The sequence below is a fragment of the Microplitis demolitor genome, chromosome 2 (assembly GCF_026212275.2).
Source record: "Microplitis demolitor isolate Queensland-Clemson2020A chromosome 2, iyMicDemo2.1a, whole genome shotgun sequence".
Classification (NCBI taxonomy): Eukaryota; Metazoa; Arthropoda; class Insecta; order Hymenoptera; family Braconidae; genus Microplitis; species Microplitis demolitor.
The window spans coordinates 3,542,654-3,559,881 of NC_068546.1; the positions used below are offsets into that span (position 1 = coordinate 3,542,654).

Sequence of the window (17,228 nt, forward strand, 5' to 3'; positions counted from 1 at the left end):
TCCAGTTGTGAGCTATGTTCAAGAATATAACTCATCCAGAAATTAGTTTTAAATTAATTATAAAAAATTCGTACTGAACAGACAAACAAACGAATATGAATTTTTTATTCGATTTTTTTTCATTTGTTTTTGTTTTTTTTTTTTTTTTTCATTTTTTTCTTCCTCTTCTAGTGCTTCTCCTTCTCATTTTAAAATAATTTTTTTTTCATTTTCTTGCATTGTTATCTAATCTTGAGCTTTGTTCCAAATTTAAAGTCTCTAGCTCATCAAGAAATTACTTTAAAATCAATTACAAAATTCCACCCGAACAGACATACATAAAAGCGAGTTAATAAAAACGTGGTAAAATAATTACTGTTTTTTTCCATCGACTGGATCATTACACAATAATATTTTTTTTATTTAAAAAATATATCTACTTTTGCTGATGAATTTTTTTTACAAAAAATCAAGGTGTTTTATTGCAGTGTAATGCGTTATTTTATATCAATAAAATTCCCAATTGAATACATCGATTGTGTATGACCTTTAAATTATTTTTTTACAACGCAGTACCGGGATTTTTTTTTCAATTATTTTACAGTTATTACGTAATTAGTAATAACTCTAAAATAAGAGATAATCAGCTCTTATTATCTTAATAATTTCTTAATTTTTTTTAGTATCGGTATATTTTTTTTCATAAATACTCAAAGTTTGATGATAAAAAAATTATTGAGTTAAATTTTTTCAAACACAGCCGAAATGATGAATAATTTATTAAAATCTGGGCTCATTTATTTAATTATTGGGCTGATTATTTTAAGCGTCTCAACGGAAATGATTAAAACTTGTACTCAAATCGGCCAACATGTAAGTTATAATTAAATTAATTTAAATAATAATGAAAGGAGTTTATAATGTGATGATACTACAAGAAATTAGTAAAGTACTTTTTAAAAAATTAACGTTTATTTAAATTTTCAAAATAATTTTAAATATTCGCGGTTTAAAATGTCACCTCAAAAATTAATTTAAAGAAAGATTTTTTTTTCCTATTAATTTTTGAGTGATCCGAAGTATTGGTGGTAAAACAGGCTGTTAGAAAAATTAAAGGAAGAAAAAAAAATTTTAATTTTAATCCAAATTGATTAATTTTTTTTTTGTAAATAAAAATCTCAATAAATCGTATGATAGATTTTTAAAAATGAATAAAATTTAAATATTTGCAGTAACAAAAAAAATTCTGCTGTCGCGTTGTCTGCAAAAATTGTTAAAAATTGTGTCCGTTTGAAAACTATGAAACTAAATAATATTTGCTCTTAATTATTTATTTTTTTTTCTTTTTGATTTTTCTTATAAATTATTTATTTTTAATCAATAAAATTTTATTTATTTAATTTAGTGTTTAAACAGTGCTGACTGTTGTACTAAACAATGTTTACATGGTAGATATCTTGGTATGAGTTATTGTATTTCGTTAAGACAAAAAAGTATTCCATCGACTCTTGCTGTAAAAAACTACACAGCTTGTCTACAGAATCATAGATCGGTATATTTATTGATCAATAATTAAAACAGTTTTACTGATAATTAGTTTACTTAAAAAATATTCGAGACAATGAATTACTAAATCTACTGCTTTTATTTCAGTGTTCGTTTCGTAGCGAATGTTGTTCAAAAATTTGTTTTAAGATCCCAGGAAATTTAAAAGGAATCTGCGTTCGATAATTCCAATAAAAATTGAACAATTAACTATACAGTAATTTTTTTTTCAATTATATTTTTCGTCACCTTTAATTGACAGTTTCACCAAAAAAATTTGATTAAAAACACCAAATAAATAATTTTCCAAGTTTCAAAAATAAAAACATAAATTTTCTTCTTTTTTGCTTCGCCGTTTTCCAATAAATAAAATAAATAATAATTACCTATGAAGTAACGCAGAGCTGTCGAACAAATGATCAAATGAGTAATCACCGACTTTGAGATTACCTGGGCCATTTCTCAATAAAGTTCCTTTCAGCCATTTAGGAACTACACCATATGTTTTCCCATTAATTGGCTCAATAACTTCTTTCTCACAAGACCTCATCCAAATAGACGTGTCACAATTAGGGTAATAATTTACTTCATCTTTATTATTAATATTATTGTTTATGTCTTTTTTTTCTGTCTGCAATTTCGATAATTTCGGAGTTAAATATATTACAATAATATTCGATTTTTCCAACGGAATATTATCAACCGAAAGTGATTTTTTAAAAAACATTTTATAACTTTATTTAAAAATATTAAAAAATTATTTTTATTTAAATTTAAACTCAATCACTGTCTTCGTCGATCAACAATCGATTTTCAACATTCGAACTTATTAGCGGTTTTAAAATACTAGTTAAAATATTACGTATCCTTCTTTGTGTTAAGTCCATATTTGTTTGTTTTTTTTTTTTTTTTTTTTTTCGTTTATTTATTCGTTGATTCCGACAATTGTTTATGGGAATGTTGATTTCCCATGATCCTGAAGTTAGCAGACAATTAAAAATTTTTTGATTTTTTTTCTAACTGTTTAAATTTAAAAAAACAAAAATAAAAATACGCACATGTAAAAAATTTGAAAAACTAAAGGTGCAATTTTTTAAAATAATTTTTTTTTATAATTTTTCGTTTTAAAAAAAATTCTAAAATTTATTAGACGTCAGCTAATTTCAGTATCTTAAATTTTGCCACTTACATTTAAATTTGAATAAATTTCGCGCCATAAGTTACTGCGACTTGCGCGCTGCAAGTAATTTCCCTAAATTTTATTTTATTCCTCCTCCATCGCTCATGTGGTCCAGTGTTACTAGCAAACCATCATAACAAACCACAAATTACCTGTCCTTTAATTAGTAATTAAACAATAAATTAAATGACCACAACATAATCATGGTGACCGCAACACTTTGCCGATCTTTTCACCGTCTAAACATCACAGCAACGAGTAAGTACTCAATTACTTTTGAAACAATAATTTTATTACGCGGAAAAAAAATCATAACCTCAATCCACAGAAGTAATTAATTATCTGTATTGTAATTATCAGGTGTTTTAATACCTAAGCCAAATTATTCAACTCTAAATCACCAGACGATCAATGGAAATAAATTCGTAGCCATTTCTTTGCTCGAATCATCAAAATCACCATCAGCTTTAGGGCTTAAGTGTGAACCGAATTTGCGATTGTCTGCATTACCGACATCCACTATTGATTTGAATGTTCCCATTGGCGGGTTAATTCAAAAAATAATTGATAGTCCCTCTATAAATAATAATATTAATAATAATAATAATGAAATAATTGATCCGTTAAAAATAAGAATTCAAATCGAAGACAAAGTGGCGCCAAAATTATTTGAACTGCCAGCGGTAAATGAAAATTTAAAAATAGAAAAACAAGCGGCTCGTTTAGTAGTAATACGTCGGCGTAAAATGCGTCGTCATAAATTACGTAAATTACGTAAGAGAATGAAGTTTGTGTTTCGTAAACAAAAACACCGACGTGTTTTACGTAAAGAAAAAGCATTTCATGCTGAATTATTAGCGAAAATAGATGAAGCCAATAAATTTGACGCTAAAGAATACGTTGCGTCGCGTTTAAAAATTCTCGATCATGTTCGTATTCCTACAAGATGGAAAGGGGAAATTTTACCTGAAGATATGATCCGTCAGTTTATGAAAGAAGAAGAGGAGAGACGTCTTAAAGTTTTGAATCGACCTCGTCTCAAATTGGATTGATTTATTTACGTTATTTATTGTATTTTTTTTTTAAATTTGTATTTAAATGGACATGTTAATAAATACAAAATTGTTTAACAATATATTTATTATATTTTTAAATCGCTATAAATAACTTCTTTACAAATAAATTAATTTTAAGTCTTATCAGTATTAATATTTACAAGGATTATTATTTATATTATTTAATACATTTATTGGCACGGTTAATTTTTTAAAAACTCATTTTACTTTTAAAGTATAGCACCTTGACTTGTCTATGGAATACTTCGAAGAGCATTTTGTGTTAAGATTTTTTTGTTTTGTTATTTAATTTTAGATTTACATATCACAATTATTAAAATATTATGTTTTTTAATTACTTATGAAAGACTATGATAGTACGAAAATAATTCATTTATAAGCTAACTATTAACTTATTTACTTAAGCAAAATTTTAAGTCGATATTTTCAATTTTTTTATCGATATCAGTTCTTTCAATTTCGATTTCATTTATCTTTAATAACTCGAATTTTTAAAATCGATACATCAAAATATATACTTTGAATTTTTATTCGATATGTCGATATTAATATTTCGAATTTTTGAAATCGATCTATAGAAATCTATACTCTGAAATGATATTCGATACATCAATATTAACATTTTAAATTTTTGAAATCGATTTATCGAAATCCATACCTTGAAATTTTATTCGATACATCCATGTTAATATTTCGAATTTTTGAAATCGATCTATCGAAGTCTATACCCTGAAATATTATTCGATGCATCAATATTAACATTTTGAATTTTTAAAACTGATCTATCGAAATCTATACCTTTAAATTTTGTTCGATTTATCGATATTAATAATTTGAATTTTTACAATCGATTTATCGAAATCGATATCTTGAAATTTTATTCGATGTATCGATATTAATATTTCGAACTTTAATAATCGATCAATTAATATTTATAATTTTTATATAGAATTTTTTAAATCGATTTACAGAAATCGATACCTTGAACTCAGATTCAAATTTAAAAATCGATTTATCACAATCGATTATTTGAAATTACAATCAATCTATCGACATCAGTGCTGCAAAATTTGATTCGATGTATCGAAATCGATATCTCAAATTTTTCAAATCAATAACCATAAATCGATTAAAATAATTTAATATCGTATTTTCGAAATCGATGGATCGTAATCAATTTCAAAAATTTTTTTCAATGCTTCAAAATTAGTGTTTATTTCAAAATCGATAGATCGTAATCGATTTAATATAAAAAAATAAAACTTAAAATTTTCCACATCGATATTTATCGATATTAGACACTTCGATATTTTCAAACAAATTATACAAAATTTTGACATAAATTTATATAGTTTATCGAGGCAATATTTCTCCTTTTTGTATCCGCAAGTTTTTTTCTTGTTTTTTCATGAATAGTCGCCCCGTTTTCAAAGTCGAATTTCTTCCCGAAAAATAATCCTCTATTTCCTGCAATGATTTGTTTTTCGTTTCCGGCAGGCATATATAAAAGTAAATGGTCCCAAACAATGAAATGAAACCGTACAATAAAAATGTACCGTGTTCAGTTATAGAGGCACGTAAAAATGGGAATGTTTTTACAACCATAAATACAAAGCAATGAGCAGACATTGTTGTAAACCCCCCAATAATTCCTCTAACTTGTACCGGATAAACTTCGCCAATCATAACCCAGGGTATAACAAGAAATCCAATAGTACAAGCAATTGTATACGCAAAAATACAAACTACCGGTACCCATGTCAATGTAGCAGGAATATGATTTATTTTCCAGTAACTATTAACCCACATATAACTTCCCAATCCAATCATCGATAGTCCGCATCCTATTGATGACACCATTGTCAGCGGCCTTCTGCCACATTTTCGACACAAAATACATGCCACTATTGTTGAGAAGAATCTGACGACTCCCAAAATAGTCGTGGCTAAATATTTATTAATAGTGGTACCGGATTTTTGGAAAATATCAACCGCATAGAAGGTCATGGCGTTTGTTCCTGACCACTGATAGATCAGAAAGTAAAAAAACAGCAGAGCAAACGGCTTGAGTGCATTTGGCTGAAGGATTGCGTGCAAAATTTCTTTGGGATTTGTCAGACGTTTGAGATTATTTTTATTTGAAAAGTTAATAAGCGTGTCCATTTCTTTATTGAGATTATAAGAACTTCCGCGAAAGTGTTCTAATGCTTTTCGCGCTTTTTCGGGTTTGTTTCTTGAAATTAAGTATGAAGGCGTTTCGGGAAATATGAACATTAGTACTAAAGCAGATGCTGGAATTAAACTACTTATGGCAGCGCAAATTTTCCAACTGGCCACTCCACCCATTGCGTATTCTAACATGACACCTGTACTGACTCCAACACTTGAAAGAGCTGTCAACATTCCCCGTAAATGGGGCTGAGTCACTTCGCTGGTGTACACACGTGCTGGTGCACCAACCATCCCTGATCCCAATCCAGTGAAGAATCTTCCGGCATATATCATCTCAATATTGGTGGCAAAAGTTATCAGGAGCCAGCCCAATAACGCGGGAATTTCGGTTATTATCAAGGAACGCTTTCTGCCTAATTGGTCCATCAAGTAACCGGATAGTAGGCATCCTATTGGTGTTCCTATTGATGACATACTTGCTGAAAGCAGAACGTTGGGTTATAACCTTTGGTTTATCAAATAGTCTAATATAGTCGTCTGTAAAAAAATGGGCTTTTCTTCCACTATTTGGCTATGATCAAGTTTATAAATTTGCACTAACGCATATGCGTAGTAATGACTTAACTGTAGAAAGATGGTGGAAGAAAAGATCATTCTTCTACGAACTTAACTGTATGTTAACTACTTTTAAGTACAACACATCATAACATACATCAAATTTAAAATGAATGTTAACACTCCCGCCCAGGATCATTCCGTAATGATACTCGGGTTAAATGTGCAGAGGTCTGCGTGGTAAAATGTGTAATGTACGTAAAAAAAAAATAGAATACATTTTTCGGTTAGGATTTAACCGAATTGACTACGAACACGAAAAAACTGATACTATTAAACCATCAGTGTGAAATGTATACATTTAATGACAGCGCCACCAAAAAAGTTGACCGGATCTTTTCATGGATATATGTATACACAGTACAAACTTATTTCTATAGTAGTGTACGTAAGCGAATGTAGCCAATATAATATAGGTTCATGGGAAATTTGAATTGTTAACATTAAGGAGAGAATCTTGTTAAATTTAGAGCAAGAGAGAGAGTAACTCACGGAGATTATGTACATGAAATTGATTGAATAATGCTATGAAGCAGGAAAGTATGTGTTAATGCTCAAATATGGGAATATATACGTGAAGCGTTTCACACTTTTGTAGTATGAGGAAGAAGAATTAGGATAGGAGGGGATTAGGCAGGATAAGGAAAGAACCTTCTCAATGAAAAGTTTATAAATAAATTTAGAAAAATATGGATAGTCCGAACTGGGACTGGGACTCGAACCTAAACCACGTCGGTTATGCCGAGTGCTCTTCCAGTTGAGCTATCCGAGCCTTTGCCATAGTCCGTTCAATTTATCTATCCATTGAGCTACACCGTCCATCTTACAATAGCATTTTTGAACTAAATAAATAATGCTGTTATGCGGGAAAGTACGCGTTCATGCAAACACCTACGGGAATATATACGTGATAACAAGAACTTACCAATCCAAGATTCTTGGGTGTCGTCAATTGGCATTGTACTGTTGACGTCTCGTAATTGTGAAATGGCTATTGCTGAGAATCCAAAAGCCATTCCGGTGTTGACTGTCCCCAGTTGAGCTACCAAAGCGGCAAGTATTTGTCTTGTGGCGCTTCCGTGTGATAAATGCGGATTTTCTGGTTCTATATGACCATTTTGGGGCAGCGAAGTTGCTGATTTATCCATTATAAAAGACCCTTGGATTTTTGGTTGGATTTTTGGATCCACCATCAAGACTTCTTTTTCTTTTGGATCGGATTTGCTGAAAAATTAATGATTCTTATTTGTCCTCTTTTCAAATTTGGAAAATACGTCAATTTTTGATATTCCTTCAATTACCCGAATTATTGCGCTTCAGGAAAATCGCGTCAGAACAAAACATGAAAATTCTCTCATCGTAGTTTGCGCAAAATTTACATAAACAAATTTCCGAGTGATAACAAATACCCGGGGTAAAATGGAACGTTAATAATTTGCTTGAAAAATATTATCATAAAAAATAAAGCTTTTGTGAACTTTGAAGTAAGACTGAATATTTGGGATAAACTGGGACATTTAAAAAATGTGAACAAATAATTTATCTCTTAAAAATTTTGTATTTATTCAGCAAATATATATTTTGATAAAAAAAATTATTGCAATAAAATTTATTTTCTCAAATTTGTAGGCTAGTTCAAGACTTTACACAATAGCATTTAAAATAATTAGCTGAATTACGTGCCGCAGTGGTTACAAATATATTCTTGCAAATAATCGTCACCACAAATACCTGCATGAGAATTATAAGCCCACTCATCACAAATTTGACATTGAGCCCATGATTCAGCTGATTCTCAACAAACTTCACAAAAAGACAATGACAATTATTATAATAAATTTACTATTGTCATCGCAGAATCTTTACTAAGGCTTTTGTGTCCCGCCTTCCATAAGAATTTTTTTTTTTTTTTCAAAATTAAAAAGTTATACAAAACAGATAAAAGCCGAAGATTGTTAAGAATAAAAATATTCCGTCTCCCTTCTAAAATATTTTGATTTACATTCATTATATCCATTGTAAATATAAAATATGCATAACACAAATTAAAAATTTAAATGAATAATTGCCGCGTAAATATGATAATTTGATCCGCGATTAAACTCAATAAAATTCATGTTTAAATAATCTTTAAAACAGAGTAGCGTACCAACAAATAATGATCTTGTTTGTTTCAATTATAGCTCTACTATCAATTATATCATACGTTATAAAACGTTATCAATACTTTTATTATGAATAACAACTTACGTCTTTAAAAAATAAAAAAAACCAAAATAAAACAAATAAACGTAAAAAAATAGTATTGAAATTGTCATCAGTCATTACATAAATAATAAAACAAAATATTAAACAAGTATTAGATTTCAAGGATACGTGACCAAAGCGTTTGAGTAGTTGCCCAAACGTAGCTAATAATAGTTGACCTCATCTATTTAAGACTAAACATAATAAATATATGAATTGGATTAATTGTATTAATTAAATAAGATAAAACAGAGTAATTTTTTCTTATATTTATTTTTTTAAACAAATATAATTTGAGTTGAATAAACGGTAATACTCTTAATATATTGTTAAATGTTAGTTCATTGTTCAATGGCTTATTCACAGCCATTATAAACGTTCAAACAAAGAACTTTAGAGATAATTAAGAAAACGGTTACTATATTGTTTAATAAAAGACTAGTTGTCATAAAGTAGGAAGGTTTTCATAAATATAATCTATTTTATAATAATTTCTTTTTATTACCCCAAAGATGATTCATAATTTATCACATACCAAGTATACTATATACGACGTACAAACGTTATGCACACTGAAAAAATATTGTCGAAGAAATATAATTTTTAAATTGATGACTACTCAAAATCGGTTATTTTTTTGGCGGGTCTCTGAATGCATTCAAAAAGTCAATTGGTGGAAATGGAAAATAGAGTGAAAACTAAGTACAGTAATTGAGAACACGCATTTAGATTGGAAAATTCTGTCAATTCCGGAAATCGTTGAATAAATATAAATTGGCATTTGTGAATATTCTATTTTGTGGTGAAAAGTGTACTGGTAATTCAAAAAAATTGATCAAATTTCCATTGTAAATTAGTAAGTGTTAACTATTTTTCTAATTTTTACTCATTCGCTTTTAGAGAGTTTGAAAACATTATATTTTATTTTTGGCATTGATTATATAATTGGAAATTATGAGTTTTGTATATTTTTTGTGCAATCAATGTAAGATTCAATTTAAAATTATATTTGTAATTTAAAAATTTTGGTTTTGACTCTCAAAAATTGAATTTGTGAAAGGGGCTATTTTGGGTAAATATTGTTATTAATTATGTAAAGTATGAATATTAGAATCAGTGATCGCACTAAAAACATTTTTCCGATTTTTCAGGATAATCATCATGAAATTTAATAAAATTTACTGATTTAGTATGAATATGGATTTGTTTACGTAATAAGGAAAATTAGAGCATAATCTTTAATGAAGATTTAATATGTCTATTTAAAAATATATGATCTATGTAATTAATCAAGATATTGAGTTGGATTTAAATTCAAAAAATTTTAAAAATACAGTACTAACTTTTTTTTAAAAAACCTTAATTAGTTTTTGATAATTGCGAGTTTATTAAAGTGTTGCTATGAAATTTCGCGTAATTAAAAACTAATTACACATGAAAAAAAAAATAAATTTTAATTAAAATTCAGGTTTTTAAAATAACTATCAGCTTTGAAATTAATATTATTTAAAATTAATTGACTTATGGACAATAAAAAAAAATAATTTCAATGAAATAAAATAAAATACATTGTGATTTTAATTTTCATGACATTTATCACTTGGAAATTTAAAGTTATGTAAAAATAAAGTATATAAATAAGTTAATTTATAATGATATTTATATTCTATATTTATGACTGATTAAACTCGTCAATAACTTCAAGTAATTTCCTTTAAATTTCAAGGAAAATCTTTGGCAGCGCATATATTTTTATTATCAACGAGTCCAGAAGACCCTAGAATATTTTAAACTCCAAATATCTCAATAGCCATCAAGTAAAAAAAAAAACTACAAGACACCTTTTTTGTAGATAATTCAAAGCCCTACAAAAAAGGTCTCTTGCAATTTTTCCGATAACTCAATATTTACAAAGATATTCCTAATTCGAAAATTTAAAACCCGTAAAAAGAAACTATACCATAACATAATTTCTAATTACATTTATATTTTACCCCAACTGATTTAAACTTGTCAATAACCATGTAATTTTCTTTAAACTTCCAGTAAAATATCCCCACCGCACTTTTCATTAGTAAAAAACACATAGTACTTATTTTCATTTTTCAAAATTCAAAAGAGAAAATCATGCTGATGTTTTTTCAGAATCGCCTAAATAAATTAAAATTTTTTAATCTTAAGAAATTATTGTTCAAGTAGCATTGAATGTCAATAACGTAATAATTTTTATTGATTTACTGTTCAAGAAATATTTTTGTTCTTAGTGTGGAAGTACATAAATAAATAGATATATTTTTGTCACTATGGAAATTTTTCGTGCGTAATAAAAAAATAGTCGTGTAAATTTCCACCGTTAAAAATTAATTATATTTTTTTTTTGCTTTAGTTTATTGCTCTCCAATTTACAAGGTCAAACCGGTAGTACATTTAACAAACACGTGTTCAAAAATAATTATGTTAATAACATACATAATATATATACATGTATAAAACTTTTTTTTTTTTGTTATTTAATTAGTAATCGAAATAAAATATAAAAAAAAAATAATTTATTTAAAAATAAAAATGAAACAAAAGTTCACAATTAATATAAATAGGAGTATACTCATATATTTTTTATCATTTGATAAAGTTAGTGGAATTTTTTTCTACATCTGTTCGAATATATTTTACTGAAGGACAGTTATATATCTATATATTTATATATATTCAATAATTTATTAAATAAATATCACTAATAAAATATATATAAATACTTACTCTTCCATTTTATATAATTAAATATCACAATAAAAATATATATCCAGTATAGATTTAAATAAATATATAATGACGACACAATATTAGTTTTTTTCTAGTCCGATTCATTTGTAACTAATTATTGTTTTTTTTTTATAGTCTTAACTATTTATTATTATATATTTTAAAAATAGTAATTAATTAATTTAATGATTGGTTGATTTATAATTATTTGTGTTTGAAAACTATCGTGTAATGTATCGTTGAATCGTCAAGTTGTGACTTTTATACATAAACGCACGTATTTTGCCTCTAGCGCGAACTATAAAGAAATGAAATAAAAAAAATATATGTATATATATATATATATATATATACATATATGTGTATATATATAAAAAACGTGATAAAGACGTTTTAGCCGCTATTTTATAGCAGTGGGGATAACACTACGCGTATTTCAGTGTGATCTTTACTTCATACTTTCACATTCAGAGAGCGCGATTGTTCTATTTTTAAATTTTAAATTTTGAATAATTGTTTTTATTTTTCCTATTAATTTATTATTAATTAACTCGTATTTTTTATCATTATCATGGTCAAGATTTTAATTAATTATTTATTTCAATAATTATTTTAAATAACTAAAAAATTGTGTTTTAAAATTTTTTTTATTTTTAAAATTCTTTTTCAAATTTCTGTTAATTAATTTAATTAATTATTAATGATTATACTCAAAATTCAATTTAGTTTTTCACTTTTCTTGTTTTACTATTAAAATTTTTTTTTATTTAAAAAAAATGAGCAAATTTTTTTTCATAAGATTTAAAAAATTTTTCAAATTTCAAAAAATTGATTAAATATTTCATTATAATCAAATTAAAAATTATATTAGATCATATTTTTATGGTGACTGTTTCAAATGACTTTAAAAATTAGTTTTTTTAGATATTTAAAAAAAAAAAACTTAAAATTGTTTATTATGGTCACAAAAAAAATTATTTCGTTGAATTTTGACCATAATTCTATTAAAATAAATATTTTAATCAATTAAATTGAACCATAAAAATTTTAAAAGCTTGTTTTTGAAAAGAAAAAAAAGTTTTTACTAATTTTTCAAACACAAGCTTTCAAAATTTTTATTGTTTAATTTAATTGATTAAAATATTTATTTTAATAGAATAATAGTCAAAATTCAATGAAATAATTTTTTTTGTGACCATAGTTAACAATATCGATTTTTTTTTTTCCAAATATCTAAAATAATTTTTACAAAAAAAAATTTCTATCAAATGCTTAAATTAATTGAATATTTTTTCACAATCATGTCCAAGAATTCGAGTGATAATATTTTGACCATATTAAGAAATTTCAAAATTCTATTGTTAATTTAAGAATAAAAAAAAATATTTTCTGTCACAATTTAAAAAAATTTCTAATAAATGACTTAATTAATGAATTTTTTTTATCACACGTACAATCAAGATTTAATAGATAACTTTTATTTTACGTCAATATAAAAAAACAACTTTTTTAAATTTAAAAATTCAAATAAATTTTTTTTCCCGCAATTTTTTAAAATTTTTCCTAATTAATTAAAGTATTAATTTCTACCCCTATTTGATCTTACTTTAAACAAAAAACACAATATCCTGTTTTATACTATGCACATAAACATATATATGTATATATGCATAAACATATCAACTATTTGTTTATCAGCAAGATATTATCAATAACAACTAAGACTTAGATAATACATAGAATATTAAATTATTTATTCTTATACGATATATTGATCACGCATATTGATGATGAATGCAACGTGATAGTTTTTTTTTTTTTATAACCAATGTCGAATTGACAGAATATTTATTTGTTAGTACTTACCATTTATTATAATTTATCTCTCATAAGTAACATTTTACAATAAATATCCGATCTCAAATATTTACGCTGCGTTTAAATTTTAAAAATAATTTTATTTTTTTAAAAGCCATTAATTTAGCAAACTCACCCTGACGGCCCACTTTCGGTGAACGTTTCATAATTTTTAACTGACATTTCAATAACTTTTATTACAAAAAAATTTCATTAATAAATACTTTTATATTTTTACTGTAAATAACTTTAGTAAATAAATAAATAAATTAATCAATCAATTAATTAGTTGGTTAATCAATTAATAACTATTAAAGGTTAACATCTCAAGTGCACTCGCGCAGATTCACATCAACAGTGAATACGTTAATGTAATTATCATGTTTTTATATTACACAATTATCGTAAACTGAATAATTATTTTTATTTCTAATCACCCAATATATAAATATAATACTGTTATTTTTATATTAAGTATATATTTATGTACAATTATTATTTTAATTATTTTATCTTCATATTATTGTAAGTATATCATTTTTTCATATTTATAATCGATATTTAATATTATCCTTTCTTCGATTAAATATTTAATCATCATATTAAAATTGCATCACTTTCTACCTCGTGATATCGATTACGAAACTTTCACGAGGTGTCGCGTGATTATTGCGTGTTCAGGATCGAAGGACTGGTTTTTTTTTTTTTATTTTTCTGCAAACTTGTGTTACATATTTGATGATGGAAAACAGTAAAAAGCTTCTGCTATTTTTTTTTTTAATTTTATTATCGCAAAGAGAAAGTAATGATAACTGTTCTATGGTAGCATGGTTATAAAATATCATCCCATGGTGTTATGGTAATGATTACATGGAATTATGAGGCATGCACTCATAATTTTGGGGTGGAAGGGAAAAGATTTCGTAATTATGTAAGCAACTCTTTTTATTATGGTAAGAGTTTTTATATTGTATGGTTTCTATATGAATTATAGTAATGATTACCATGGGAATAGTTCCCGTAGGCAAAAGGAAGAAAACATTCCCCTGGTATATGAGAAATATTCCCTTAATATTATGGTAATTTTTCCCATACTACTATGGTAAATTTTACCGTATATTATGATAATGATTCCATAAGTATGATAACAATTCATAAGTATGGTGATCATTACCATAATGTTATAATGGTAGCCATTCTCTAATATTAGGAATTTTTTAATGTTATGGTAATGTTTACTATAATATTATGGTAATTATTACCGTACTTTTATGACAGTAATTCCGATGAATTCAAAACTTTTCCCATTTTATAAGGTAAATATTTCGAATATTATGGGAACGTTCACCATAATTGTATGGTAATAATTACCATAATATTATAGTAATACTTATTATTATATTACGATAACGGTTACTATGCTATTATGGTAAACATTTTCTAATATTAGAAATTTTTAAATGTAATGGTAGTAATTACCATAAAATAATGGTAATTATTACTATAATATTATGATAATCATTATCGTAAATTGATGACAGTGATTCCGATAACATTAGAACTGTTCCCACTTTATATGGTAAATATTTCAAATATTATGGGAACAGTCACCATAATAGTATGGTAATAATTACCATGAAATAATGGTAATGATCACCATAATATTGTACTAATAATTATTACTATATTATGATAATAGTTACTATGCCATTATGGTAACCATTTTCTAATATTAGGAATTTCCAAATGTTATGGTAATAATTACCATAAAATAATTGTAATAATTACCATGATATTATGGTAATAATTATTATTATATTATGATAATAGTGACTATGCTATTATGGTAACCATTTTCTAATATCAGGAATTTCTAAATGTTATGGTAATGATTACCATAAAATAATGGTAAATATTACCATAATATCATAGTTATAATTATCCTAAAATTATAGTAATGATTACCACAATATTATGGTAATCGTTACTATACTACTATGGTAATCATTACTGTTCTATTATGGTCATCATTACCATAATAGTACAGTAATAATCACCATAACATTATAGCAATTGTTCCTATAGTATTAGGAATATTTACCGTAAAATATGGAAATAGTTCTCATAACACCAAAGAAACATAACCATAATATTATGAAAATAATTACCATTCCTTATTAAAAGAAACCATTTAAAACGATTAGAAAAAAAAAACTTTAAATACTTTTTAATGCTTTCGAATATTTTGAATACTTTTGAATCGCCCTTCTTATGGATAATTAGCATTACAAATCGTTTCGAATCATGCCTTTTAATCAGGGATATTATTTTGTTTCTATAATCAGTATTCCAAAAAAATCCGTTCTCATTCAATATGAGGATTATTCTCACGAAATATTGTAAGCGTTACCGTAAATTTTTCTCCGTGTACAAATGCTTATAAAAAATTAATCGACTAAAAAAATTTAAAAATAATTATTGGTACAGCGGAAAGAAGTCCCTTATTGTGGGCCATAAAAAATAAAAAAATATTTGAATCTGCGATTTCAAAATTTTTTTGAGCCAAAAGTATATGAGACAACTTGCGCATGGATAACGAATTTCTTATTAGATAAAAAAAAAAAACAATAAAAATATGTTTTTATTATCATTGAGGTAACACGTAAGTTATTAGATTGTCGAGGTCACAAATGCTAAGTGAATTAACAAATTAGTTAGTATATATAAAAGGTCATATTGATATTTTTATGTGTACTTATATCATACCAAATAATCATAATTTTTCAACAATTAGTACCTATCAATCTCTAATTAATTAATTATTTAATTAAATACTCAATTTATTTAACGGTAGTTAAATAATTATACTAATAGTAATAATTTTGTAATTTTGCAGTAAGTACTTAAAATAAAATATTAGTTCGAACAAATAAAAATAAATTTTCCAAAAATTAAAATTTCTAAAAAAAAATTCAATGTCTTTTCTTTGGCTTTTTAATTAATAAAATATGAGATTTGCATTTTTGAACTTTATTTGAACTCAAATCTTTGAATAAAATTTTATATATTTTATTTTGGATCAAAATACCCATAAAATGTCAAAATTAGACATTAACCCTAATTTTCATACAAATTTCATTGAAAATTGAACCCACCAGTAACCTGGGTCACAATTTTTTTTTTTTAAATTCGCGGTATTACAAATTGGGATTGATGAATTTTGAATTCGATCAAACTTAAAAAATTTGATCAAAGTTAATTTTTAAAATGAATTTGGTAAAAAAAAAAAATTGACCAAAATTAAAATATTTGTCTTTTAAATTCAAAGGTAAGGAAGTTTTTAATATTAAGAAATTCAAACTTAATTATAATGATCAGACTGCGTGGCGTCAATATTAATGCGTAATCATTAGAACATTACATCATTTTAAAATCACGCTATATATATATATATATATATATATATATATATATATATATATATATATATATATATATATATATATATGGAAAATAAAAACAATAATACCACTAACGATATAATCTATCGTAATTAAATTTCCCGACCGTAACCCATATAATAAAAAAGATTTCAATTGATAATTATATATTTATCTATTTTTTTTTTTTTTAATTTTCTTATTTTTTTATCCAATAAATGAACTGCAAGATACATTATATATAATACTGTCTTTATCGGTCACGAGTTTAAAATAATAAAAAAAAAAAAAGTTTAAACATTTGAACTCGTCTACGATTTTTATGCTGTATAATTTATTCATAAATAAACTATT

At 25.6% G+C, this 17,228-nt stretch overlaps 2 protein-coding genes across 2 annotated transcripts; one reads left to right on the forward strand and one right to left on the reverse strand.

The window, feature by feature from the left end:
- Positions 1–2,792: 2,792 nt before the first annotated feature.
- Positions 2,793–3,839, forward strand: LOC103579987 (uncharacterized). The gene is made up of 2 exons (XM_008561569.1): positions 2,793–2,962; positions 3,065–3,839. The coding sequence occupies exons 1-2, from the start codon at positions 2,908–2,910 to the stop codon at positions 3,754–3,756; spliced, it is 747 nt and encodes a 248-aa protein (XP_008559791.1). The 5' UTR covers positions 2,793–2,907; the 3' UTR covers positions 3,757–3,839.
- A 91-nt stretch (positions 3,840–3,930) lies between these two features.
- Positions 3,931–11,901, reverse strand: LOC103579988 (facilitated trehalose transporter Tret1). The gene is made up of 3 exons (XM_008561570.3): positions 11,575–11,901; positions 7,493–7,791; positions 3,931–6,431 (listed from the first exon to the last, which is right to left on the reverse strand). Exons 1-3 carry the CDS (start codon positions 11,580–11,582, stop codon positions 5,134–5,136), a joined length of 1,605 nt encoding a protein of 534 aa, XP_008559792.1. The 5' UTR covers positions 11,583–11,901; the 3' UTR covers positions 3,931–5,133.
- Positions 11,902–17,228: the final 5,327 nt, after the last annotated feature.

Bases quoted from the DNA above. Each gene is read 5' to 3' on its own strand.
- LOC103579988 (XM_008561570.3), bottom strand. The intron at 6,432-7,492 runs GTAAGTTCTTGT...TTCTGCTTTCAG, and splicing joins CACCCAAGAATCTTGGATTG to CAAGTATGTCATCAATAGGA.
- LOC103579987 (XM_008561569.1), top strand. From the start codon at position 2,908: ATGGTGACCGCAACACTTTGCCGATCTTTTCACCGTCTAAACATCACA. The intron at 2,963-3,064 runs GTAAGTACTCAA...TGTAATTATCAG, and splicing joins TCTAAACATCACAGCAACGA to GTGTTTTAATACCTAAGCCA.